The sequence below is a fragment of the Panthera tigris genome, chromosome C1 (genome assembly GCF_018350195.1).
Source record: "Panthera tigris isolate Pti1 chromosome C1, P.tigris_Pti1_mat1.1, whole genome shotgun sequence".
Lineage (NCBI taxonomy): Eukaryota > Metazoa > Chordata > Mammalia > Carnivora > Felidae > Panthera > Panthera tigris.
Window position 1 is genome coordinate 175,571,138 of NC_056667.1, and position 26,125 is coordinate 175,597,262.

General features: G+C 38.5%; 1 protein-coding gene across 3 annotated transcripts in view; it reads right to left on the bottom strand.

The window, feature by feature from the left end:
- Positions 1-26,125, bottom strand: part of HIBCH (3-hydroxyisobutyryl-CoA hydrolase) — a 119,133-nt gene that overhangs the window by 16,619 nt on the left and 76,389 nt on the right. For all 3 annotated transcript variants that reach the window (XM_042994911.1, XM_007099309.2, XM_042994910.1), the window contains exons 8-11: positions 20,956-21,101; positions 18,788-18,874; positions 14,108-14,166; positions 13,336-13,417 (exon numbers count right to left, since the gene is read on the bottom strand). In XM_042994911.1, the coding sequence (XP_042850845.1) occupies positions 13,336-13,417; positions 14,108-14,166; positions 18,788-18,874; positions 20,956-21,101 (374 nt within the window). The remainder of the gene's footprint in view (positions 1-13,335; positions 13,418-14,107; positions 14,167-18,787; positions 18,875-20,955; positions 21,102-26,125) is intronic.

The following is a 26,125-nucleotide window of genomic DNA, read 5'->3' on the forward strand; positions in this document are numbered from 1 at the left end:
CCCAATATGTGGCTTCTTGATTTTCTTCATAAAGTCTTTCAAAAAGAAAACTATTTAATTATAATAAAGATCAATTTATCAATTTTTTTCCTTTGGAATTCTTTTTGCGTTAAAAAAAAAAAAATCTTGACTTGGGGCACCTGGGTGGCTCAGTTGGTTAAGGGTCCGACTCTTGATTTTGGCTCAGGTCATGATCTCACGGTTCATGGGACTGAGCCCTACGTTGGGCTTTGCACTAACAGCACGGAGCCTGCTTGGGATTCTCTCCCTCTCTCTCTGCCCCTCCCCAGTTTGCGTGTGCACGCTCGCTCACTCTCTATTTTTTTTTTAACGTTTATTTATTATTGAGAAACAGAGAGAGACAGAGTATGAGCATGGGAGGGGCAGAGAGAAGGGGAGACACAGAATTTGAAACAGGCTCCAGGCTCCGAGCTGTCAGCACAGAGCCCCACGCGGGGCCTGAACCCACCAACCGTGAGATCATGACCTGAGATGAAGTCAGACACTCAATCGACTGAGCCACCCAGGTGCCCCTGCTCTCTTTCAAAATAAATAAACTTAAAAAAAAATCTTGGCTAACCCAAAGTCACAAAGATTTTCTATGTTTTCTTTTAGAAGCAGAGTTTTAGCTTTTACATCTAGGTGCATAATCCACTTTGAATTGCATGTGGTGGGAAGGAATTCAGAGCATGAAACCTAAAGATATATTGCTGTGGTAAACTGATTATTTTGAGTTAAAGGGATGTAAGAAATGATCTGACCCTCCTTGTTTTCCTGGAACCAGGAAATAAAACTCCTATGTGAAAGATGCCCTCCCTGTAGCAGGAGGAAGACATTCTTATCACCAGAGACAAGGAATGTGGGGTCAAGACATCTGTACAAACCTTGTTAAACTCATCCGTATCTTCCTACTTACTTCTTCAGCACTTACTACCCCTAGCCCAAACTCCTTTTTCTGGTCAATTCTTCACAAATTTGTCTAAAAGGTACAAAAGCTCTGGTTATTTGTTCAGGTCTTCATTCTCTTGTGCAGACTCCCATATACATGTAAAAATTTAATGAAACCTGTATGTTTTCTCTTATTAATCTGGCTTATGTCAGTTTAATTGTTAGGCTGGGCTAAAGACCCTAGGAAGAGAGAGGAGAATTTTCTCCACCCCTACAGGTGCAAGGGAAGAGTCAAGTACCTCATTCTCTTGCACAGGGATATCTAATTGTTCCAGAACCATTTGTTGAAAAGACTATCTTTTCCCCCGCTGAATTAATTACCTTGAGAGCTCAGGGCAGCCTTTACTTTAGTATTAACTTACCCCCACTACTAAAGTGTAAACCTCCTGGCTGATGGCAACATGAACTCTTCCCAGACCTGTATGAGTCTTGTTAAATGCTCAGACTACTACTTTCATATGGTTCCTTCCATGGTCTTGTAGAGTTTCACTTAAAACATGTACAGATCATGGGACACCTGGGTGGCTCAGTCGGTTAAGCATCTGACTTTGGCTCAGGTCATGATCTCGCAGTTCATGAGTTCAAGCTCCATATCAGGCTCTGTGCTGACAGCTCGGAGCCTGGAGCCTGCTTCAGATTCTGTGTCTCCCTCTCTCTCTCTGCCCCTTCCCTGCTTGTGCCCTGTGTCTCTGTTTCTCAAAAATAAATATTAAAAAAAAAAAAATTTAAACATGTACAGATCAATATTCTGAAAATTCCTGCAAGAAGGAAGCTGAGTCAATTTTAGGGCTTTCCCATTTGTTTCCCTTCTCTCAGAAGTCACAGTCCTATGCTGCCTGCATTGTCCAATGTTGCCAAACACTTGTTTCATATACTTTGTCCAGTTTTTCTAGTTGTTTACAAGAGAAAAACTCCTGTAGCACTTAATTCTTCATGAACATGTGTCAATTTTTAAATGGTATAGCACATGACTAACAATTCTCAAAGCTTACAGAAAGATTAGTAATCTTTTAAATTTAATTTCTCTAATATTTTGTTGCTCTTTGTTAAATCTATGCCTAGTTATTATTTTTAGTTTTCCTTTTTCTCTAATTTTTAAAGTGCATGAATTCTTTATAGAAGCCTATCATATTCTTACATATTTACTTCAAGTATAAAACTGAGTTTCATTTATTCTTCACAAAACTAGCACTCAAAACCAAATACATACGTCCCAGATTAGAGAAAAGAAATTCCTTGGGGAGCCTAGGTGGCTCAGTCAGTTGAGCATCCGACTTCGGCTCAGGTCATGATCTTGAGGTTCACGAGTTTGAGCCCCACGTCAGGCTCTGTGCTGACAGCTCAGAGCCTGGAGCCTGCTTCAATTCTGTGTCTCCCTCTCTTTCTGCCCCTCCCCTGCTCATACTCTATCTCTCCCTCAAAAATATAAATAAACGTTAAAAAAAATTAAAAAGAAAAAAGAAATTCCAAAGAATTTTAAAAGTTTTCTAGTATTAAAAAAGGAATTATATACCCTCTAAGCCTTTAACACAGTAGGCCATCCTATTATATCCTATCAATAACTAAGAAAACACCTGAAAAACAGGTCAAAAGCAACACTGGCCTCCCTGGCCATTTGCTCAGGACCACTTTCTGGACACTAATTGGACCCACTGCTCCTTGCTCTTATTTTTCTGTCTGGCTATGGACTTCATACCCCAGCACTACTAAGGATTACTGACCCCACTAAACTATCTTTCCTTGGCTTAGTGTCCATGTTGACAGTTGGGCTATGAGGCAGGAGGGGAGCGGGGGGGGGGGGGGTCTCAATCTCTTCTATTCATATTCTTTTGATTACTGGTATCACTTGCAGTTCTAGAAAATAAATACTTCTCCCATTGGCTCTGAAGAACCTTTCGCAAGCCTGCTATTACCAGAAAAGGGAGATGACATAGGATAGCATTTCCTACAGCTCAAACACCCCTCCCCACCCCCCGCCAAAACCCAACTAAAAAATAGGTAAAGGACTTGAACTAGACATTTCTCCAAAGAAGATACAAATGGCCAGCAAGTATATGAAAAGATGTTCAGTATCACTCATCATTAGAGAAATGTAAATCAAAAACCACAATGAGCTATCACATCATAGCCATTAGGATGGTTACCATCAAGAAGACAGAAAATAATGAGTTGGCCAAGAGTAGAAAAATTGGAACCTTATGCACTGTTGGTGGGTGGTAATGTAAAATGGTGCAGCTGCTATGGAAAACAGTATGGAGGTTCCTCAACAGTTAAAAACAGAATTACCATATAATGCAGCAATTCCACTCTGGGTATACATCCAAAAGAATTAAAAGGGTCTTGAAAAGGTATTTGTACATCCATGTTTATAGCGGCATGTTCACAAGAGCCAAAAGGTAGAAGCAATCCAAATTAAATGTCCATCAACAGGATGAAGAAAATGTATTATATACATACAATGGAATATTATTATTCAGCCTTAAAAAGGAATGAAATTCTGGCACATGCTACAACACGTATGAACTTTGAAACATTATGCTAAGTGAAATAAGCCAGTCACAATAGGACAACTGTTGTATGATTCCACTTGTGTGAGGCATCCAGAATAGTCAAATTTATAGCAGCAGAGAGCAGAATAGTGGTTGCCAGAGACTGGAGGGAGGAGGAAATAGGGAGTTATTATTTAATGGGTATGAAGTTTCATTCAGTTTTATAAGATGAAAATGTTCTGGAGATTGGTTGTACAACAAGTGAATATACCTAACAAAAGTGAGGTATATACTTAAAAATAGTTAAGATGGTAAATTTTATGCTGTATGTATTTTACCACAATTAAAACACACACACACACACACACACACACACACACACACACACACACACACACCATGTCAACTGGAGACTTTGGTTAAGGTTTCCCTAACGTTTAAATAGCCCAAACAGCTTACATGGGTTGTTTGGCACGATGAACAACCTACACCCAAAGGGGGATTAAAGGAGATTGGAGGAATTCCAACCATAAGCATTAAAAAAAAAAAAAAAGTGTATTGGAACATTTGGAACATTGAAGGGAAATCTAAGACAGGAAGTGAGAAGCCATAAAATAAGGTACTATGAAAATTGCATCAGTTGTAAAGAATTTACAAGTTACTCATATTCTTTTTTTTAAAATCCATGTTATCCTACAGTGATTAGCAGTAAAAACTTTAAAAATCTAAACAAAGGATAAAAAAGCTTATGTTTTTATTTAATGATTAGCCAAGTATATTGAAAAGATTTTGTTCTTCCCCGTGAGCAATCATGGAAAGGAACACATACACAGAATAGGTGGTTGCAACTTGGAACTTAAATAGACCCACAGAAGGAAGACAGGAATCCCTGAAGAGCCCACAGGGATTAGGAGCAATCCTAGAAGCTTACTGACAAGTAAGCTTGTCACAAGTATTAGAATCTTTTAAACATTTTGTTCAAATTTTGATCTGCAAATCTTTCATGGAAGCACTGAAAACTATCTTCAGGGTTTTTTCTTGATGTATGCTTCTGGTTGAGATAATTAAAAGGAACCCTGTATCTAAGCTCTAACAGGGAAGCCTCAGTGGGGATTTTTTGATCCTCACACCATGATATTCCCAGCAGATACTAGTATTGTGGAGCCACATTCATTCACCAGAGCTATAGGTCAACTGAAAAAAAATGAAAACCTATCCTCCCAATGGGAGTGCTTATGGTGGTCCCAGCTGTCATGGCTGGCTTGCCTTTTTGAATACATAATCACCATACTGCCAGAGGTACAGAAGGAAAACTGAAAGAATATTTGAGTTCTATGCCTTGATTTTGGCTTAGGCTGGTGGTTTTCAAATGATATGACTAGTTGCATATCTGTACTACTTTAAAGTGACATCATTTAACTTATAAGGTAAGGTGCTACATGACTATTTTCAAATGAAATTGCTAAGGGCATACTTAATTGGGCCCCATTGCTGGGGGAAAAAACAAAAACAGGAATACTAGTTTCTAAATTGCTCTGCAAACAAGAGAACCAGCTTAAAGTCAGAATCCTTGATATATAAAATGATTATCCACATTTATGCAAACATTCCTAAAAGTTAATGGTGATATTAATTTTTTGAATTAGGCTGATCTACCTACTCTAATTTATGCCTATCCTTGAACACTAACAGACTTGTAATTACTAAATAAGACCCTAGACTAACTTAAGATTTCCACCTTAAGAGTATAGTAACAATGCAGAAATATTTCCATCTTCACAAGTAAAACTTTAAATTTTTGTAAGTTTTCTGACAACTGAAACACTAAAATTATATGAAAAATACTATCAGATAAGGAAGAGCTAAAACACCTTTTCTTTATAGTTTAAGGAGGGGTGCCTGGGTGGCTCGGTCAGTTAAGCATCTGACTTCGGCTTGGGTCACGATCTCATGGTTTGTGGGTTGGAGCCCTGTGTCAGACTCTGTGTTGACAGCTTGAAGCCTGGAGCCTGCTTCAGATTCTGTGTTTCCCTGTCTCTTTGCCCCTCCCCAACTCACACTCTCTCTCAAAAATTAATAAACATCGAAAAACAATTAAAAAAAATAAAGTCTAAGCGGGGGGAAGAGTTAAGATGGAGGAGAAAAAGTAGGGGGACCCTGGGCTTTCCTGGTCACTCAAACACAGCTGTACCGAAGTCAGGTCACTTGGAACACCCAGGAAATTAAACTGCGGAGTGGCAGAAGGATCTCTGTGGTTGGAGGGAGACAGTGTGGCAGGTGCATGGTGTGTGGAAGTGAACTGCAGGACAAAAAAAACTGGTGCTGAGGAGGAGAAGGAACCCTTTCCATGGAGAGACAAAAGGGAGAGAATGATAGAGGGGTTGAGAGACTGCAGCACTGGGTCCACACAAGAGGAAAACCTCTCTGGACCATGGACTAGAGGAGCAAGAGGTACTGAGTGTCACAGTTTTTTGTTTTTTGTTTGTTTGTTTTTCCAAACACCATGTGGAGCTCAAACTCTGAGGTTTTTAAGTGCGTGATTTTCTCTGGAGCAGAGCTGTGGTGTGTGCTCCTGGGGAAGAGGGAGCTGGACCCAGAGTGCAAGCAAGGTGTAGGGATCCCCAAGGTCCATTGGGAAAGAACATTCCCCTTCCTGGAGTACTTCCGGAAGGTGCCAGCAAAAGACCTTTCATTGGTAGGGGACAGAGGTACACACAGAAAGCATATAACCTTGTTACTGCTTTTAGTGGTGCTACACCCCAGACCCCCACGCACCGCACAGGTGTGGAACTATTTTTCTGGGACAAAGGATGTCAGACACAGCATGGAGAGGCTCTACTCTGGGGTGGGGGGGGTGGTCCACGCTGTGTCAAATCCCTTAAGATTTCGCATTTTAGATCCCAGCTGTGCACCAAAGAAAAAAAATGCAGGAAAACTGTTGCTCAGGGCCAGGTGACTGCCCTCACTATTCTGTGAAGGTTTCCTGAATAGCGGGGGGAGGGGGAGAAAAGACAGTAGGGTGGCACCATTTCCCGCCCCCCACCCCCCAACACCAACATGGTGGTACTTCAAAGAACAACACAATGGTCCCCAGTGCAGGTGGGACCAGCTTACACCAAACCCCACTGCCCCCTGTGCCTGGCAACTGCTTATTTACTGGGGCAAGACTGACTCTGAGCCAAAGCATGCAGACCTCTCCTCCAGAAGACCAGCACAGTAAGCATCCCCGTGTACCAAGTGCACTGAAAATCAAATGCTTCAAAGCATCACCTGCAGTTCTGGTGGAAATAGAATCAGGCTTACTTTTTTTTTTTTCCTTTCTTCTTTTTTTTCTTTTGGAATCAGGCTTATACATTTTTGTCTTTTACATTTCCTTTTCTCTTTTTTTTTTTAATCAGGATTTTTTTTCCTTTCTTTTTTTTCCATCCTTTTCCTTTGGAATCAGTATTATATTTTTTGACTCTGTTTTTTTTTTTTTTCTTTCATTCCTTTTCCTTCTCTCTCTCTCTTTTTTTATCAGGCTTTTTTTCTTCCTTTTTTTCCCCCAGGCTTATTTTAACAAACAAATTAAAACACACTGAATTAAAGGTCCAACCCCCCCCCCCCCAGCCTGTCCCCGCCAGCAAGGAGGAGCTCTGCAGCTGACTGACCAGTGGGAAAGCACAGCCAATCTGCAACAGTACAGTATACACAGTTTACACCAGACACACTTCCTGAAGTGCCAGGCCCTGGACAGTGTATGACCCCCTTTTAATGTAGTAGCATTACTCTCACGTGCAGGAAACGTAACAAGCTTTCAAAACATGCAAAACACAAAAACTTAGCCAAAATGACAAGATGGAGGAATTCTCCCCAAAAGAAAGGTCAAGAAGAAATCCTAGCCAGGGACTTGCTCAAAACAGATATAAGCAATATTATCTGAACAAGAATTTAGAACATCAGTCCTAAGACTACTAGCTGGGCTTGAAAAAGCATAGAAGACACCAGAAAAACCCTTGCTGCAGAGATCAAAGACCTAAAAACTAGTCAGGCTAAAATAAGAAATGTGATAACTGAGATGCAAAATCAACACGATAGAGTCACAATGAGGAATGAAGCAGCAGAGGAGAGAATAGGTGATATAGAAGATAAAATTATGTAAAATAATGAAGCTGAAAAGAAGGAAACAAAACTATTAGATCGTTAGGGAACTCTACAATTCCATCAAGCGAAACAATATAGGTATCATAGGAGTCTCAGAAGAAGAGGATTGGGAAAAAGGGGTAGAAGGCTTATTTGAACAAATTATAGCTGAGGATCTCCCTAACCTGGGGAAGGAAACAGGCACTCAAGCCCAAAAGGCACAGAGAATTCTCCTCAAGATCAACAAAAACAGGTCAACAGCACAACATATCATAGTGAAACTTGCAAAATACAAAGATAAAGAGAGAATTGTGAAAGCAGCCAGGGACAAAACGTCCTTAACCTCCAATGGTAAACACACAAGGTTAGCAGCAGATCTATCCACTGAAATGTGGCAGGCCAGATGGGAGTAGCAGAAAATATTCAATGTACTGAATGGGAAAAATATGCAGCCAAGAATGCTTTATCCAGCAAGGCTGTCATTCAGAATAGAAGGAGAGACAGAGGTTCCCAGACAAAAACTAAAGGGGTTTGTGACCGCTAAACCAGCTCCACAAGAAATTTTAAGGAGGACTCTTTGGGTACAGACAGAAACCTCCCCCAACCTCCAAAAAACAAAACAAAACAAAACAACAACAACAGCAAAGCATCAAAGACTAGAAAGGACCAGAGAATCACCAGAAACACCAACTCCACAGGTAACACAATGGCACTAAATTCATATCTTTCAATAATTACTCTGAATGTTAATGGACTAAATGCCCTAATCAAAAGACCTAAGGTTTCAGAATGAATAAAAAAACAAGATCCATCTATATGCAGCTTACAAGAGACTTATTTTAGACCTAAAGACACCTGCAGATTGAAAGTGAGGGGATGGAAAATCATCTATCATGCTAATGGACATCAAAGGAAAGCCAGCGTAGCCATAATTAGACAAACTACGTTTTAAAACAAAGATTGTAACAAGAGATGAATGAAGAAGGGCATTATATCATAATTAAGGGGTCTATCCATCAAGAGCAGCTAACAATTGTAACTATACCCGCAATTTGAAAGCACTCAAATACATAAATCAATTAATAACAAATAAACTCATTGATAATAACACAGTAATAGCAGGGGACTTTAACATCCCACTTACAACAATGGGCAGATCACCTAAACAAGGAAGATCATCAACAAGAAAACAATGGCTTTGGTGTTGTTTTTTTTTTTTTTCATTACAATTTTTTTTTTAATGCTTATTTATTTTTGAGAGAGAGAGAGAGAGAGAGAGAGCAAGCACACACATGCGAGCTGGGGAGGGGCAGAGACAGAGGGAGACGCAGAATCCGGAGCAGGATCCAGGCTCTGAGCTGTCAGCACAGAGCCCAATGAGGGGCTCAAACTCCTGAACTGCAAGATCATAACCTGGGCCAAGGTCAGATGCCCAACTGACTGAGCCACCCAGATGCCCAATGTAAACAATAGCTTTAAATGACACATTACACCAATGGGCTTAACAAACATATTCAGAACATTTCATCCTAAAGCAGCAGAATACACATTCTTCTCAAGTGCACATGTAACATTCTACAGAATAGATTACATACTGGGTCACAAATCAGCCCTCAACAAATATAAAAAGATCAAGATCATATCATGCATATTTTCAAATCACAATGTAATGACTTGTAATTAAACACAAGAAAAAATTTGGAAAGCCCTCAAATACATGGAGGTTAAAGGGTATCCTACCAAAGAATTAATGGGTTACCAGGAAATTAAAGAATAAAAAAATATATGGAAGCAAACAGAAATGGAAATATGACAGTCCAAACTCTTTGGGATGTAGCAAAGGCAGTGCTAAGAGGAACGAGTATTACAATTGAGGCCTATCTCAAGAAGCAAGAAAGATCCCAAATCTTGCACCCAAGCAAGAAAGGTACCCAAAGATCTGGCACCTAAAGGAGCCAGAAAAGGAGCAAATAAAGCCTAAAGCCAGCAGAAGGGAAATAATAAAGATTATAGCAGAAGTAAACAATCTAGAAACAGCAACAACAACAAAAACAGTAGAACAGATCAACAAAACCAAGAGCTGGTTCTTTAAAAGAATAAACAAAATTGATAAACCTTTAGCCAGATTTATCAAAAAGAGAAAGGATCCAAATAGATAAAATCACAAAGGAAAGAGGAGATATCACAATAAACATTACAGAAATACAAATGAAGAGAGAATACTATGAAAAATTATATGCCAGCAAACTGGGCAATCTGGAAGAAATGGACAAAATCCTAGAAACCTGCAAAGTACCAAAACTGAAAAAAGAAGAAATAGAAAATCTGAAGAGACCTGTAACCAGCAAAGAAATTCAATCAGTAATCAAAAATCTCCCAACAAATATAAAACCTCCTAGAGTCCTGGGCCAGATGGCTTCCCAGGGGAATTCTACCAGACATTTAAAGAAGATTTAATACCTATTCTCAAACTGTTCCAAAAAAACAGAAATGGAAGGAAAGCTTCCAAACTCATTCTATGAAGCCAGCATTACTTTGATTCCAAAACCAAAGACCCCACTAAAAAGAATTATAGGCCAATATCCCTGATGAACCTGGGTGCAAAAATTCTCAACAAGATACCAGCAAAATGAATTCAACAGTACATTAAAAGAATTATTCACCATGATCAAGTAGCATTTATTCCTGGGCTGCAGGGCTGGTTCCATATTCACAAATCAGTCAATGTTATACACCACATTAATAAAAGAATAGATAAGAACCATATGATCCTGTCAATAGATGGAGAAAAAACATCTGAAAAATACAGCATCCATTCTTGACAAAAACCCTCAACAAAGTAGGGACAGATGGAAAATACCTCAACATCATCAAGACCATATATGAAAGACACACAGCTAATATCTTCCTTAACAGGGAAAGACTGAGAGCATTTCCCTTATGGTTAGGAACAAAGCATTTCCCTTATGGTTAGGAACAAAATAAAGATGCCCACTCTCACCACTACTATTTAAGACTGGAAGTCTTAGCCTTAGCAGTCAGGCAACAAAAAGAAATAAAGGGCATACAAATTGGCAAGGAAAAAGTAAAAACTTTCAGTATTTGCAGACGACACGATACTCTATGTGGAAAACCCAAAAGACTCCACCAAAGAATTGCTACAACTAATGCATGAATTCAGCAAAGTCGCAGGATATAAAAACAACGTTCGGAAATCTGGTGCATTTCGAACAATAATGAAGCAGCAGAAAAAGATATCAAGGAATTGATTCCATTTATAATCGCACCAAAAACAATAAGATACCTAGGAATAAACCTAATTAAAGAGGTAAAAGATCTGTATTCTGAAAACTACAGAAGACATGAAAGAAGTTGAAGAGGACACAACGAAATGGAAAAACATTCCTTGCTCATGGATTGGAAGAACAAACATTGTTGAAATGTCTATACTGCCCAAAGCAATCTACACACTTAATGGAATCCCTATCAAAATATCACCAGCATTCTTCACAGAGCTAAAACAATCCTAAAATTGTACAGAACCACAACAGACCCCAAATAGCCAAAGCAATCCTGAAAAAGAAAAACAAAACTGGAGGAATCACAAGTCTGGATTTCAAGCTATATTACAAAGCTGAGGTCATCAAGACAGTATGGTATTGGCACAAAAACAGACATATAGATCAATGGAACAGAATAGACAACCCAAAAATTGACCCACAACTATATGGTCAACAAATCTTTGACAAAGCAGGAAAGACTATCCAATGGAAACAGGGTCTCTTCAACAAATGGTGTTGGGAAAACTGGATGGCAACATGCAGAAAAATTGGAACACTTTCTTACACCAGACACATTCAAAATGTATGAAAGAGCTAAATGTGAGACAGGAAACCATCAAAATCCTACAGTAGAACACAGGTAGCAACCTCTTTAACCTCTGCTAGAGCAACTTTTTAGTGCACATGTTGCCAAAGGCAAGGAAAACAAAAGCAAACATGAACTACTGGGACCTCATCAAGATCTTCTCTGCACAGAGAAGGAGACAATCAACAAAACTCAAAGACAGCCTACACAATGGGAAAAGATATTTGTAAATGACATATATGATAAAGGGTTAGTATCCAAAATCTATAAAGAACTTATCAAATTCAACACCCAAAAAACAACCAACCAGTAAAGAAATGGGCAGACGTCATGAATAGACATTTTTCCAAAGAAGATATCCAGATGGCCAACAGACACATGAAAAGATGCTGAACATCACTCATTATCAGGGAAATACAAATCAAAACCACAATGAGATACCACCTGGCACCTGTCAGAGTGGCTAAAATTAACACAAGAGACAACAGGTGTTAGTGAGGATGCAGTGAAAGAGGAACCCTCTTGCACTGTTGATGGGAACACAAACTGGTGCAGCCACTCTGGAGAACAGTATGGAGGTTCCTCAAATAGTTAAAAATAGAATTACCCTATGATCCAGCAATTGCACTAGGTATTTACCTGAAGGATACAAAAATACAGATTGAAAGGGGTACATGCACCCTGATGTTTATAGCAGCATTATCAACAATAGCCAAACTATGGAGAGAGCCCACATGTCCATCAACTGATGAGTGGATAAAAAAGATGTGGTGTACACACACACACACACACACACACACACACACAGGAGTATCAGGCATCAAAAAGAATGAGATCTTGCCATTTGTAATGACATGAATGGAGCTAGAATGTATTATACTAAGCAAACTAAGTCAATCAGCAAAGTAAGTCAAATACCATAATTTCATTCATATGTGGAATTTAAGAAACAAAACAGATGAATATATGGGAAGACAGGGAGGAGAAAAGAGGGAATCAAATCATAAGAGACTCTTAAGGACAGAAAACAGAGTTGATGGAGGGAGGTGGGTGGGAGATGGGCTAGATGGGTGATGGGTACTAAGGACAGCACTTGTGATGAGCACTGGGTGTTATAAGTAAGTAATGAATTACTGAATTCTATTTCTGAAACCAATATTGCACTGTATATTAACTAAGATTTGAATTAGAAAAAAGAAAAAGAAAGTGTAAGGAAACACTTTTTTTCTTTCCTTTATGTAGAAGTCTGAAATATTCCAAGTTTCATAATTATATTGTAGTTCCAAGCACATCAGTATCCAGTGTGCACTCCTTAATACAAAAACAGCTTTTCTTCTGCTGTTACCTGTTGAGTCACCTTGTAGAAAGATCAAAGCGTGCCTAACACTGACGAACACTGCTTAAAATTCAGCTATGGCTATGGATGGGGCCTCTTATTAGTTTGAAAAGGATCATTTTTTTTTATTTTTATCACTGTTGCTTAGAAAGACCATATATTGATCTGCTGCATATTAAATAGAATATATAGATTAAAGGCACAAATTGCAATATATTATAAGAAGACTATTCTCCAATGACCCAGCCTTTCTAATAAAAATGTCCTTAAATGTTTCTCCCCAGGACAAGGAGGACTACAGGGAGATGAAGCATGCTTACTGAAGTCTCTGTTACAGTCACAGGACCTAAAAACAGCTCAGCTTTGCTATAAACATCCAGCAGGTAGACAAGACACTTGGGTATAGATAAAGGTTTTGTGAAATTGCTTTCTGAGGCTCAAATGAGCTCAGGAAAAAAAACAAAAAAACAAAAAACTGTGCAGTGTCACCACCACAGAGCTCTGGTGCCCTTCAAGGAGGTTTCCCTATCACAAAATCCACCACACTCAGAGCAGAAATGATCCATATATTACCTTCAACTGTTCTAAGGCAAAAGATGAACCATCTTGCTGTAAATTTTCAATAATCTGTTCCACAGTATTGGCTGAGAAGCAACTATAAAAAAGGAAACACATGATTTCACCAATCTGCAAGCAATTTCTTCTTTCCAAAATAGCAATGAATATAAACACAGGCTTTCCCCAAACTGCATTTCAATAATGAAAAAATTTCCAAGATACTTTACAGGATGATGAAATAACACACTGCTTCTCTGGGTGTTTGCAGTCTGCTTTCATTAATTCAACACAAAGCCAAATTTTTCTTTTTTTTGCTTTCTTGCGTCTATTATATGTAAATAAATATTGTAACTGTGAAAAACTGATGCTTCTAAAATTAGAGGTAGATGTCTTATTTTCCAGTAATTTTCCTCCTCTTATGTTCCTTATGCCAGTCTGTCAATCTCTCAAATCACTGCACAAAAAAATTCTTGGCTGATCAGCTTCATAAGAACTCTGTAAAAAATGACTTTACAAAAATAAAAGATAATTCGATTATTATTTTCTAGCCTCTTTCCCATTAAAAAAAGATGTTTTGCACTAAAATGAATCAGCATGATAAAGTATATGGATTTAATCCCTCTGAAAGAGTAAGCAAGAAGCTACTTTAAAAAGTGAAAATAAAAGCACTATGCTATCTAATCTCAGAATTCAGTGCATTTCCAAACACAATGTAATAATGTTAGCAAATTCAATTTAATACAGTCCTTCCAAAAGAACAAATATACTAAGACCTCTCTTTAAGTACCTGTTTATTTTGTCCATGTGTTCCTCAAGTATAAAAGACTTGTCTTGATCAATCTTGGACTGTTTGGGAAAAAAAATCTCATAATTAACTTGAAGTAACCCAAATCTTCTAAAAATCCTTTAAAATGTCATCAAATTTAATAATACACTTTGAGTCAGATTATCACTTTCAGTCAAATTATATCCAACAAGCTCATAAATAACTAAAAATCCAGACTGTATTTTTCCAGAGCAGGCCTTAAAAGTGTGAAAGGCAAAATATGTTCTTGTATTTTTATGTAGAATTCATTATATATGCTACATCATCATTAAAATATGTCAATGAATTAAGCATTTTAAGGGACCTGAGAAATCATCCTGTCCAAATTTCCATTTGGTATGGAAATTCCTACAACATGACTGTTATCTCTGTAGCGCTGACCTCCAGGGACAGAAAACAGTACCTCAGGAAGGAACTCACAAATGATTGAACAATTAGGATTTTTTTTTTTTTATTCTGGACCAAACTAGTCCTTTCCTGTTTATAGTGCTAGTTAATCCTACTTCCACCTCTCTTCTCACACAGAACAGTTTCGTGTTCCCTCACAAACCAGGTCCAGTCCTTCTACATTAGCTACAGGTATGACTGGGTCATAGCAAAGTATAGCAGGGCTCCACATATCCTTGTTTGTTCTGGGTACAACACTTTTACTAATAAGACTAAGCCTGAGTTAGTTTTCAGGCAGTTCTATTATGCTGCTATTTTTTTTTTAAACCAGTCCCATTGTAGGCTACATTTCTCCCGTGCTATACTTTATAAATTTGGTACTTTGGATGGAAATTCAAAATTTCCACTTATCTCTATTGTGATCCTGTGATTTAAAATAAGAAATACAAGGGCAACCAGCTGGCTCAGTCAGTAGAGCATGTGACTCTTGATTTTGGAGTTGTGGGTGTGAGCCCTAACTTGGAGGTAGAGATTACTTAAAAATAAAATCTTAAAAAAATATAAAAAATACATATTTAGTCTTTGCCCATACATTTGTTCTTTGTTGCTGGCTCTTAGCTCCCCCAAACCTTGGAATTTCTCTAAACAGGGCATCGTTTTGTAGTATTTGGTCTTTTGTCCTGGGTTCCTAAAATAAAGGTGAAATGGGTCTTTTGTTATTCATAACAAGCCCCTTCCGACCACACTAGAGTTCAAGTTAATGAGGGGACTTTTGGAAAAGAAAGGAGCTGACTTCCAGGGAAACCAATCAGTGATTAGAGGGTGAGACTGAAAGTCCCTCCCCCACACTACTACCACTTCCCCACTTCCCTCCATCTCCAGTGAGGGGAAAGAGGTTGTGGACTGAGTTCAGTCACCAATGGCCAATAGTTTAATCAACAGTGACTACGTAATAAAGCCTCCAAAAAATCCAATAGGATGGAGAGCTTCCAGGTTAGTGAACACATCTCCAAGCGGGCAGAGTGGTACACCCCAACCTCACTGGGACAGAAGCTCCTGGGCTTGAGACCCTTCTAGACCTTGCCCTGTGTACCATTTACTAGACTATTCATTCGTATCTTTTACTGTATCCTTTATAATAAACCAAAAACACTGTTTCCCTGAGTTCTATGAGAAATTCTGGCAAATTATCAAACCCAAGGAAGGGGTCATGAGAACCCCAATTTATGGCTAACCAGTCAGAAGTGACAAGTTGGGACTTGTGACTGGCATCTGAAATGGGGTCAGTTTTGTGGGACTGAGACATTAGGGTGTGGTATCTGATGCTAACTCCAGGTAGACAGCATTAGGATTAAAACTAACTACTGGACATCCATCTGGTGTTGCAGAGAATTGCTTGATGTGTGCACACACATTTGGTGTCAAAAGTGTTATGAATGTGGTAGTAGTGGGAGAGTAAAGGAAAACACAGGGAGTGATTTTTTAATCCATATTCTTTCACCTAATTTTTTTTCTTAGTTTCAAGTCAATTTGATCAAAATGCTGTCAACAGTCTCATCCAATTCACTGGGGAAAATTCTAAAAAACTGAAAAAGGCCAACATGACTTTATTTATAGACTAATACCCTCAAATTTAACAGAACTGTTTGATAAGGCCCTTCAACTCCCACACACTATAATTCATGCTATATTTACCCAACATGAGAGACTGTCAAATGCTTTGACAAAAATCTGGTGAAATCCTCATGTGCTCTGTGTTCACAGTCATAGCACTGAACATTCAGGGGCTCTGTGAATCCATATTCATGTTCTTGAGTTCTGGATAAAATTCTTATACTATTTTTCTAAAGATTTCCTCCCCTCTCACTTCTCTGTTATGAATTCCTAATAATAAGATATTAGACCTCCTGGAATAATACCTCTAATCTTCCTTTCTCTTCATTTTCCATGTTATTAACCTTTCTGTCTTGTTACAATTTTCTTCAACCTTCAATTTTAATCTAATCTGTTGTGGAGTTTTTCCCTTTTGTTAATCACACTTCTCTTTTATTCTTTGACTACTTTATTTTATTACTTTAATTTTTAATTTTTATTTTTGAGAGAGAGAGAGAGACAGAGCATGAGTGGGGGAGCGGCAGAGAGTGGGAGACACAGAATCTGAAGCAGGCCCCAGGCTCTGAGCTGTCAGCACAGAGCCTAATGCGGGGCTCGAACTCTCAACCACAAGATAATGACCTGCTCAACCAACTGAGACACCCAGACGTCCCTGAATACTTTTACTTTATAACTTCTGTTCTTATTTCACAGATGAAATATTTTCCTCTTATCAGAACCATAAAAGTTTTAACAGTTATAGTTTTTCTTCCTTTCCTTCCTCCCTCTTTCTCTTTCTCCTCCCTGCATTGTCTGCTTGTTTCAAGTGCCTTCTTTGTTTTTACACTTAGCATAAAAAATTTTAGTGTGAAGTATTACAATTAAGTAGCTTTATGTGTAAAGTCAATCGTAGTTATAGGATTATCAATTGTCTGAAGCATTACAGATATCAGGCAAAGACCTGGATGTTTTGTGGAGGCGGAGGGGGGGGTGGGGACAGTCCTCAAGTGGCAACATCTATAGGTTTTTTTCTTTTTCTTCAAATGTACTGCTTGGAAGTGGGATGGTGCCATTGACCGAATGTTTGTGTCACCCCAAAATTCATGCTGAAACTTTAATCCCCAAAGTGATGGTATTTGGAGATGGTGCCTTTGGGAGATAATTAGGTCAAGAGGGTGGAGCCCTCATGATGGGATTAGCATCCTTATAAGAAGAGACCTGAGAGAGTTCACTTTGCTGTGTAAGGACACAGCAAGAAGGAGGTCATCTGCAAACCAGGAAGAGGGTCCTCACCAAGAATTTAACTGACACCAAATCTTTGGAATTTCCAGCCTCCAGAACTGTGAGAAGTAAGTTTCTATTGTTTAAGCCATCAAACTTAACGGTGTTTTTATTATAGCTGCCCAAACTAAGATAGAGGATATTTAATAGTTTGGAAGCTAACTAGAAGAATAGGCTAGGGGTATTCCTATTCACTATGTTATGCCTCTTTTTTTTTTTTTTTTTTTTTTTGGAAGAACCTGCTCCTTTCCCTCAGTCAGCAAGGTCTGTTTGATTTGATCTAAGGAGTAAATTTCCAATCTTCAGTCAGGCTATGAAAGATTAGTTGCTGCTACAGGAGGAAGACTTCTGGAGGCCTAACTGCTCCTTATAAAAATTTGAAGGGATCCTCTTGTTTTTTCTGTCCATCTCCACACCCCAGTCTTCAGAGGACCCTGGTACCTTACAGAGCATACACAGCAAGAACTGGCTTGCTTCTTACTGCCTTCCCCCACTGAAAGATAAGACTTCAGTGTTCTCAAATCTAAAGTAGCTGCCCCCTAGGGGTGCCTGGGTGGCTCAGTCAGTTAAGCGTCCGACTTGGGCTCAGGTCATGATCTTGAGGTTCATGAGTTCGAGCCCCGCATCGGGCTCTGTCCTGACAGCTCAGAGCCTGGAGCCTGTTTCAGATTCTGTGTCTCCCTCTCTCTCTCTCTGCCCCTCCCCCGTCCACGTTCTCTGTCTCAAAAATAAATGTTAAATAAATAAATAAATAAATAAATAAATAAATAAATAAATAAATAAATTTAAAGTAGCTGCCCTCATCCTTCTGTTTTCAGCCTTCCAAAATATTGACATCTCATGCCTGCCACTTTCTCCTTTTCTGTTCTTTGTGGATTTGCACCTTTTTTATTCCTTCATTACAATTAAGTGGGGTTTTAGAAGGGAGCATGTATTCAACCCATCAAGTTTAATAAAAAGTCATATAACATTTTTAGAGAGTTTTGGCTCTTAAAAGAAAGTTAAATAACATAAGAATTACAAGTGACACTGCGATATATTTTATTATTATATTTAGATATGTACCAGAGTTTCACTTCAGCAGCTCAACAGGGTCAACACTGAACCATCCATTACAGACATGTCACAGTGCATTGTAAAAAGCCCTTGCAAGGGCCAATCACAAGGTTAGGCACTGATATTCACCAGCAATGAGAAGATAAGTGCAGCAAAGAAGTCGTCTTCTCAGATGACTATCCTAACAATTGTGAAGCAGTGATCCTTCCATCAAGCTTTAAAGAAAATTAATCTCAGCATATTTATATCCACCAACTGCTAATTGTTCAATCACTCCCTCTTCCCCATGAATTAAAATCTGAAGTTAGAATACTGAAAGATTACCTTTGTATGGTAAGCTTCTAAGACATCCGCAATATTTTCTTTTGAAGGTGATTTTAGGGCTATCAAATCTTCTTCTAACATGCCCAACTAAAAGAGGAAAAAAAAAAAGAAAACACTTGAAACCCAAAAGAAACAGACTTTTTTTTTTTTAGAAACCTTATATTCTTTTTAAAAATACTTGTCTTAAAATTATGATGTGCTCTCTTCAGCTGAATCAGTGAAGGAAATTTTCTCTGAAGTTGAATGCACACACATTCCCACACAGCACATACCTTGCAAGGAATTGGATAAAGATGGAAGAAAATAAAGAGGAGAAAGAGAGACATTCATCTTTGTTTCTCTCTGGCTATTAGACACTTGAAATGTAGTATTGCAACCAAAGATCTGAATTACAAATTTTAACTAAAATTGCCACATGTGACTAATGGCTACTATAGTCAATGCACAGCTATACCATACAGCCACACTTAACTCTGCATCTATATCCCTCACATACCTGTTCTAAGGTCAACAAATGGGACTTTTTATTGTTTCCAAAACATACCAAATGCTTTCCTGCCCATGACCTTGCTCATTACATATTTTCTCTATCCAGAATGCCTTTCCTGACAAAACTCATCTTAAGGCTTAGCTGAACTGCAACCTCTGTGGGAAAACTTCCAGTCCCTTCTTATAAGTAAGTTTTCCCTCCTTTCAATCCACTGAGTACTTTCTCTGTATGACAGAGAAGGGAATAGGTTGTGCATTAGCACTGTCTCCCATCCTTAACTAAATTCCGCTCTATTCAAGATTGTCCCTCCAGAAGAGATAATGGACTCCTATGTTTGCTTCCTATTACACCTAAAGAGAAGAATGGGACCGCCCCCTACTCAATGTGACTGTGGATGCCCATAACATGGAGAAAGATCTGAAACTTCAAGCAAATGTGATAGAAGGCCCTCCTAACACTGTACGGGAAACAATTTTCAACTTTGTGTACTTTATATATTTTTTTCTTAATGTTTATTTATTTTTGAGAGAGACAGAGACAGAATGCGAGTGGGTTAGGGGCAGAGAGAGAGGGAGACACAGAATCCGAAGCACACTCCAGGCTCTGAGCTGTCAGCACAGAGCCCGACGCAGGGCTCAAACTCACGGACCGCGAGATCATGACCTGAGCCAAAGTTGGACACTCAACCGACTGAGCCACCCAGATGCCCCTGTACTTTGTACTTTTTTATAATATTCCTTCTCCTATCCCAAAACATCTCCTTCAAGATCAGATATTCATTTAGAGACCTATGTGCATCCTGGAAAGCTAAGTTCACCCCATAGTTCCAGAAATGGAACACATTAATGGAGCACATTAGCAAGGTGGGCTAGTTGATACAGGCTAACCCACTTTCGGGTTCAAGGGTGATATAAGCAAGTTCAATGAGAGTGAGCTAAGCCAGTTGAAGCAGAATAAATCCCAAATCTCTTACTGGGAATTCTGAGGCAAAACCACATTGAATTGGATTTTCTCTTACATTTACCACAAAGAGATTCAACTACTATGGTAGAAACTGCCATCCCCATTTGGAAATGAGAAAACTGGGTGATAAAGAAGCTAAATTCAACCTAAGATTTAAACTCAAGCTGTCTGTCTGCAGTTCTTTGCCACTATGCTATACTGTGCTAAGAAAATTGGCCACATTGTTAAAAAGAAGAGACAGATAAGCAACATGTGTCCCTTGCAACAGATACCCTTTAGAAAAGTTTTTAAGACTATTTTACAAATGGAACCCTTAAATGCACTGATAAGGAAACTCACAATTGAGAAGACCTTTCAAAAATGTTTTTATAAAAGCCTATCTTTTTATATATAAATTTAAATCTTTATATATTAGGTTTTCTTAAAGAAGGTGTGGGTTATTTTTTACCAAAGTGTAAGTATTCATTAAAAATTAGGCACTGACGGTGTCAGGCAAAACAGCCCTTAATCCAGATACAATTCTCTCCATTTTGCACATAAGGAAACATGATTAGAGAGCTTAAATACTGTCTCAAAGGTCACACAGCTTTAAGCGGCAGATCCTGGATTCAGACCCATGTCTAACCAAAAGCCTGTGATCTCAACCACTCATAATGCCTCCATGTACAATAGGAATTATTCTAACAACACAAAATGCAATCATCCAAGCAATTACCTTTTCAGAATCCACAAAATGTGTCGCAATTCCTGCTGTATACACATCTCTTCCTTTCAGTCTGAATCCTGTTAATGCAAGGAAGTAACCAAGTTTTCCTTGAAGTCGTGGCAAGAAATAACCTCCACCCACATCAGGGAAGAGTCCTGTAATAAAATAATGGAAAGAGATATCGACTCAAATGAAAAAAAAGAATGTAACTCTTTGAGATCAGATGGCCATCTCTCTCCAGAATTTGAATCTATACTAAAAATATTACTAAACTAAGTACTATCCAATGCAATCAAAATCACAAAAGACTTGCTATTAAATTGTGCTAACTTGAGGTTTTTTTCAAAATTTTCACATCTTACTGCCATACAAGTCAAAGTATTTGACAGCATAATTTTCTATATATAAGTAGTACTCAATAAATACTACCTAAAGTTTCCTATTTTTGATCATCTCTGAAATAGTAAAAACCGAAAGAATACTTTCTTTCCAAATGATAAGCAAAGAAAAAATATGCATAATCCAATATTATGTGACAATTCATTATCATTTAAGTCATAGTCTATTCCATTAGTCAATGATATAATATTCAAGATATTTAAAGTGATGCCATAACCTGTAATCCTACGAAGAACAAGTTTACACCTAACAAAATCACTTGCAGTAACTCTTTTCTTAGCCATCTTTTTTTTAATTCCCTTATTAAAAATTCCTTATTAAAAATGACTGAAAGTAGCATATATGCAAATATTTGCCAGTACTTTTTGGTATTTAAGAGCTCCTTAAATAACTGTGACCCTCTAGTTTTATAATCCATGTATCTATTCTAAGATTGCTTCATTTATTCAAGTTGAGACTAGAACACAGGCATTCAAATTCTTCTCAATTCTACTTGACAAAAAAGTTCTTAGACTTGAAAGAATTACCATTCTACTCTAAATATCTCTTAGCATCTCAAATAAAAAAGGTCTAAAAGGGAATTCATGAGTTCCCCCAACTGCCATCATCTCCCTTCCAATATCACTCACCTCAATAAAGCAAGCACACAGCCATCCAGCCTGGACACCTTCTTCTCATAACCACCCCTTTAGCACCCACCAGTGACTATGACCTATTGATTCCTCCTCCAGAAAGTTCTCCCTACAAAGAATGGCCAGAGTGATTTTTTTTTTTAATTTTTTAATGTTTGTTTATTTTTGAGAGAGAGAGAGAGAGAGAAAGACAGAGTGCAAGCAGGGAAGGGGCAGAGATAAGGAGACACAGAATCTGACACAGACTCCAGGCTCTGAGCTGTCAGCACAGAGCCTGATGTGGGGCCCGAACCCACAACTGTGAGATCATGACCTGAGCTGAAGTCAGATGCCCAACTAACACCCAGGCACCCCACCAGAGTGATCTTTTTAATTACACAAATCTTGATCATGTTTTGCCTTCTACTGCTTAAAACTCTTCCATAACTCTTCCAGAAAGTCTATCCCTCTTAGATTAAAACTAACACTTTCAAAGTCTTCAAGGCCCCCAACCACTTTTTCAAATACATCTCTTACTATACTCACTCACTACATTCCAGCCACTCTGTTCTTCTTTCAGTTCCCCAACATTCTATACTCTACATACATTCTACACCATATACTACCTTCCCCACAGCCTCAGCAGCACTCTTCACAAGTGAAAAAATACTTTGTCCTGAAGTACTTTCCTCTGCTCCAGGGTAACACATTCTCTCTTTTTGCCCCTGCCTCAGTGGCTGCTCCTTTCCATCCCCTACTGCCGGGTCCACTTCCCTTGCTTGACCTCTACATGCTGCTATGCCTAGGCTTGACCTTAGGCTATCCCTACCTCCCTACACACATATTTCCTCAGCACTTTTGGCTCTAGATAACATCTGTATGCTCTTAAGTCCCTGTTATGGACTGAACTGTGTCCCCCACAAAATTTTTAAACTGAAGACTTGACCCCCCCCCCCCATGTGACAGTTTGGATACAGGCCCTCTAAAAAGATAAAGTTAAATGAGGTTATAATGCTAGGCCCTAATCCAGTACAACTGATCTTTATAAGAAGAAGACAACAGCACTAGAAGCACAGACACACAGGAAAGGCCATGTGAGGACACAGCAAGAAGGCAGCTATCCAGAAGCTAAGGAGAGAAGCCTCAGGTGAAACCAAACCTTCCATTACCTTGGTCTTAGACTTCCAGCCTCCAGCACTGTGAAAAGTAAATGTTGTTTACATCACCAGTCTGTAGTATTGTTACTGCAGCCCTAACAGACCAATACGCTTCCAAATCTATATATCTAACTTATGCCTTTTCCCTTGAATAGGAAACTCTTTAGATCTGCATTCTAGACATAAGCACATGGATAATAAGCACCTCAAATATAACATGGCAAAAACACAATATGATTCCCAAAACCCTCTAACTACATGGCTCCTTCCCTAATCAGCCTCATCCATCCAGCCACACAAGCTAAACACCTTGGAATTACTCCTGATTCATCACATGAGTAAGCCAGTTCACTCCAAAACATTTTTCAAATCTATTTTATTCCAACATATAGTTCCATACTATCCCAAGTCAAAATCACCCTCTTCTAGACCTGTGCTATCCAATAGAATTTTCTGTGATGATGAAAATATTCTATAATCTATGCTATCCAATATGGCAGGCACTAGACAGAATGTGGCTATTAAACACTTGAAATGTGGCTGGTGTGACTAATGAACTAAATTTATTTTAATTTAATTTATATTTAAATAGCCATATGCGGCCAGTAGCTATAATATTATACAGCATAGCTCTAGATTAATATAATGACCTCCTAACAAGTCTCCCTGCTACTGCTCTTGTAACCCTATAATCCATTATCCTTAAAGTAGAATGATGGTATTAAAATGTAAATCAGACAAAGGGAGTTATGGTGGAGAAGTGGAGTGACCGGGATTTTCCTCATCCCTCCATCACAGCTGTACTAAGGTCAGATCACTTGTAACACCCAGGAAGTGGATCTGCAGAGTGGCAGAAGGATCTCCACAGTTGGAGGGAGACAGCTTGGCAGGATTGAGGTGCCTGTATGTGAATTGGGGGAGATAAAATGGCAGAGGCACAGAAGGGAGGGAAACCCTTCATGAAAAGACAAAAGGGAGAGAGAAGGGGGTTGTAAAAGTCAGCATCGAGGAAGGAATGGAAGAAAGACTAATTGTTAAAACAATTATGGTTCAGATAAGAAGAAAATATTTCATCTGTGAAATAAGAACAGTGGTTATAAAGTAAAGTAGTCAGGGGCACCTGGGTGGCTCAGTCGGTTGAGTGTCCAACTTCAGCTCAGGTCATGATCTCACCATTCCCAAGTTCAAGCTCTGTGTTGGGCTCTTTGCTAACAGCTCAGAGCCTGAAGCCTGCTTCAGATTCTGTGTCTCCCTCCCTCTCTGCCCCTCTCCTGCCCATGCTCTCTCTCTCTCAAAAATAAACATTAAAAAAATGTTTTTAATGTCAAGAATCCAATAAAAAAAATACAAGACATTGGGGTGCCTGGGTAACTCAAATGGTTAAGCAGTTGATTCTTGGTTTTGATTCAAGTCATGATCTCACAGTTCATGAGTTTGAGTCCCAAATAGGGCTCCACTTGGGATTCTCTCTCTCCCCCTCTCTCTGCCCCTCCCCTGGCATGCACATGTGCTTTCTCTCTCTCTCAATATAAATAAACTTAAAGAAAATTGCAAGGCATTTAAAAAGCAGGAAAATACTACCTATAATGAGGTGATAAAACAATCAAAATTGACACAGAATTGACATAATAAACATAAGAATTAGCAAACAAGAACATTAACACAGAATAAGTATATCTTTTTTTTTTTTCTTTTTTTATTTTTTTTAATTTTTTTTTTTTCAACGTTTTTTATTTATTTTTGGGACAGAGAGAGACAGAGCATGAACGGGGGAGGGGCAGAGAGAGAGGGAGACACAGAATCGGAAACAGGCTCCAGGCTCCGAGCCATCAGCCCAGAGCCTGACGCGGGGCTCGAACTCACGGACCGCGAGATCGTGACCTGGCTGAAGTCGGACGCTTAACCGCTTAACCGACTGCGCCACCCAGGCGCCCCCAGAATAAGTATATCTTATAGGTTCAAAAAGTTAAGTAGAAACAGAAGATATAAAAAAGACATAAATGATACTTACAGAGATAAAAACCAAGATGAATGTATAAATAGAAAAATATCTGAATGGGAATTAAAGCAAATTACACTTAGTAAAAGATTAGTGAACTTGAAGACACAGGAATAGGAACTATTTAAATGAAAAAATGAAAAGCTTTCAAAGTAAACAATACGTTAATGAGTTTAACATAAGTTTAAATGGAGTTCCTGTAAAGGGAGTGGGGGAAAGAAAAATACTTGAAGAAATAATGCCAACTTTGGAAAATTCAACAAAAACTACAAATCTAAGCTCAAGAAACACAAGCATAAGATGAAAAATACACCACAGCACATTATAATCATTTAGCCCCAAACAAATGATAAGTAGAAAATCTTAAGAGCAGCCAGAGATAATAAAAGCACACTTACAGAGGAACAAAGATGAGGAAAGCAGATTTCTCATGGGAAACATAAACAAGACAGCAATGCAACAACATCTTTAAAGTAGTGAAATTTAAAAATCAGAATAGAATAAAATTGTATCCCAGGAGTCAAATCGCTGGCTTCAGCTTTCACCTTAGGAGATTAGAGAAAGAAGAGATGAAACCCAAAGGAGTAAAAGAAAGAAAATAGGATAAAATCAGAAAACAAGAAAATAGAAAATGAAATAAAAAAGATGATTTCTGAGACCAATAAATAAACCTCTAATTAGAATGATCAGAAAAAAAATGAGAAGACACAAATTACTAATATCAAGCACTATAGTCTACAAAATCCTAAAAAGGTAAGGGAATGTTATAAAAAACTTTATGCTCATAAACTGGACAAATTCCTTATAAGATCCACTGTACTAAAGCTTTTGCAAGAAATAGATAATCTGAATAGCCCTACATCTATTAAATACTTTGAAACTGCAGTCAAAAATCTTCTCACAGAGAAAAATTCAGGCCTCAATGGCTTCACTGATGAATTCTACCAAAGATACAAAAAAATTATACTAATTCTACATAAACTCTTTGAGAAAATGAGGCCAGCATTACCCTC